The sequence below is a fragment of the Nerophis ophidion genome, linkage group LG11 (genome assembly GCF_033978795.1).
Source record: "Nerophis ophidion isolate RoL-2023_Sa linkage group LG11, RoL_Noph_v1.0, whole genome shotgun sequence".
NCBI classification, from domain to species: domain Eukaryota; kingdom Metazoa; phylum Chordata; class Actinopteri; order Syngnathiformes; family Syngnathidae; genus Nerophis; species Nerophis ophidion.
In genome coordinates, this window is record NC_084621.1 from 23,901,372 (window position 1) to 23,903,871 (window position 2,500).

The window sequence follows — 2,500 nt, forward strand, 5'->3', positions numbered from 1 at the left end:
GGCGCTCTCGGGCCGCGGTGCCCTTCTGCCCCAGCGCCCGAGCCTCGCCGGCCAAGCGCTGTCCCGCAATGCCCTGCGGCGTCTCAACCTGCTGCACCCCCCCAAGGCCGGCGCCGTCCACCTGCACCAGCCCAGCCAGAGGCACCTCAACTTCTAAATGCCTTCAATCGTCGTCCTCCTCTTCCTCCTCCTCGCACCAGCGGCAAGTCAGGCTGGCTGGTCGTTTTTTCTTTTTTTCTGTCCCCTCCTGTTGTCACGGCAACCTCCTCTTTCTACCCCCTCCCATGAGTAGAATCAACGCTGTAGGTCACTTTACTCAGAGGCGGGCTCACCTGGCCCCAGCACGACTATGTCACGGTCAACGTTCGATATCATTTTTATCACATAAACATCATAAGCTGCACGATGGGAAACATCTGAGTTTGATCTCCATCGAATGAGCGGACGACACATTCGTAGAACCTCGGCAGCCGAACCCGCCTCCAACTTTGTAATTAAGTACTTTTTTGCGATATTTTCTTCAGCGCAAGAAGAAAAAAAAAAAGACGTTGGAAAAAAAAACAGGGTTAGATATCACTAAACTTGCCTTGTTTTAACGGTAGCTTTCAGATGAATAGAAATGTAAAAAAAAAAAATGTACTTAAAAAAAAACAACAAAATATTTTTTTGGAAAAGTGTAAAAATATGACCTATAAGTATGAAGTTTGTATGTTTGCTTGGGTCCGTGTGCGCCGTGTTGCATGGTGGCGGGGAAGAAGACAATTTGTTCTGACATGAATCTGCAGTCCATTTCTCAGGGTCACAACCAATCACTTTTATACCTAAAAATGCAGATTTACTTGATTCTTTTCTTTTTCCACTCAGACTTTTTTAGCGGTTCTGTCCCCCGGACTGAGCGAGGAAGTGGTTTTGGTTGAATCCATGACGATGGATTGAGACTTTTGCTCAGTTTTTGTTATTGTTTCTAACGCTAGCTTAGTTACACTCTGATACAACTATTTAAACCAAAAAAAAATGTAGAAATGTTTTTTTGTTGTTGTTGTTGTTTTTTAGTCTTAAGTGTGTTTTTACGCCGATGTTTTGTAACTTTGTTTTATCTTGTCGGGCTCTGTGCTCTTAACATGGCTGATGAATAATAGTCCACCTTATGAACTTGTCTGAAGCTCATATGTGAGGTTAAAATGATGTGTTTAGTTCTAATTTTTTACCCACGTTGGTTTTTTTTTTGTTTTGTTATTTTGTTCCCCCCGAGCAAAAATGGGCTTCCTTAACATTTGAATTCCTAAGGAACGTATAACACCTGCCCACTTCTTTTTACTGATTTTTGTATTTCTGTTGATTCTTTCTAGAAAATCTGCAAAGGGCACATCAAACCTCATTCTTTTTTCCCCCCAGCAGAAAACGACATCAGACATAAGGTTCACTGTGTGATGGGACAATACAAAAAGATAGAATGTTTGTGAGGTTATTGATCTGACTGTAAAACAATCCAATATCTTGAATGTCTTTAACTATTTTTGTGTTATGTTTAAAAAAAAAAAAAAAAGACAAGGGATCGCAGGTTTGGTGTTTTTATTTGTTTTCTTTTGAACTAACAGGGATTTGTTTGTGTTCAATGCCTTGAAAATTGTGCATCACGTGCCTTCCAGCTTGAAATGTTCTTATGCGTCAATGAAGAACTTGGATTCTTTTCATGTCCCGAGTGGACGTTCTACAGACAAAAAGCAAATGGACGCCAACTATGCACCACTCAGCCCTCGACCCTTTTCTAAAGACTCCAACAAACCAGACAGAATGATGTAGCAAAACCTCCAGTTGTGCAAAGAATATTTTGTGGCATTTTTACTGTTATTGTTTTTTTTTTTCACCAAGTGTTACACATTTTGTTTTTTCTTGTGTAGTTTACTGGAATAATACAGCACGTTTGCCAAAAAAAGATATAAAAAAATAAACTATGATTTTTAGGGTTAACTTTTTATTTATCGACATATCTCTTTGTGTATTTTGTATGTATGACGGTTCAATTCACTTTGTTGATGAAACATGAAATATGGGGGTCATCTGCTTTCAATGTAATGGTTCATTCATGTGATCTTTTTCTAGTTGTAAAATAAATGTTTTCATACACGCATCTGTGGATTTTTTCTTTAAAAGCATGATGTGAAAATTTTGTGTCATCCTTATTTCGATAACATAAACCAAAAATACTCATCTGTACAATTTTAACAAGGTAAATACAGAAAAAAACAACGTGGAGTCCGAAAAGGAGCAGGAAGAAGACAAAGCTAATTATCTGTTTCTTTGTTAAAAACATGACGACCTTATTTAATAAAATTCAGCTGGGATTGGCTCCAGCTCCCCCCGTGACCATGAATGAAACTTATTCGGGTGACCATTTAGTGGTCAATTGTACGGAATATGTAGTGTACTGTCCAATCTACCAATAAAAGTCTTAATCAAAAGGGACAAGCGGTAGAAAATGGATGGATGGGCATTTATT

The 2,500-nt window shown here is 39.1% G+C and overlaps 2 protein-coding genes across 3 annotated transcripts in view; one reads left to right on the forward strand and one right to left on the reverse strand.

Moving 5' to 3' along the window:
* The window catches only part of tp53inp1 (tumor protein p53 inducible nuclear protein 1), a 20,288-nt gene extending 18,157 nt beyond the window's left edge, over window positions 1–2,131 (forward strand). For both annotated transcript variants that reach the window (XM_061915441.1, XM_061915442.1), the window contains exon 4: window positions 1–2,131. This exon is cut by the window's left edge and continues 57 nt beyond it. In XM_061915441.1, the coding sequence (XP_061771425.1) occupies window positions 1–157 (157 nt within the window). In that variant the 3' untranslated portion in view covers window positions 158–2,131.
* ndufaf6 (NADH:ubiquinone oxidoreductase complex assembly factor 6) overlaps window positions 1–2,500 on the reverse strand; it is a 113,057-nt gene that overhangs the window by 81,691 nt on the left and 28,866 nt on the right. The gene's annotated exons all lie outside the window — the stretch shown is intronic.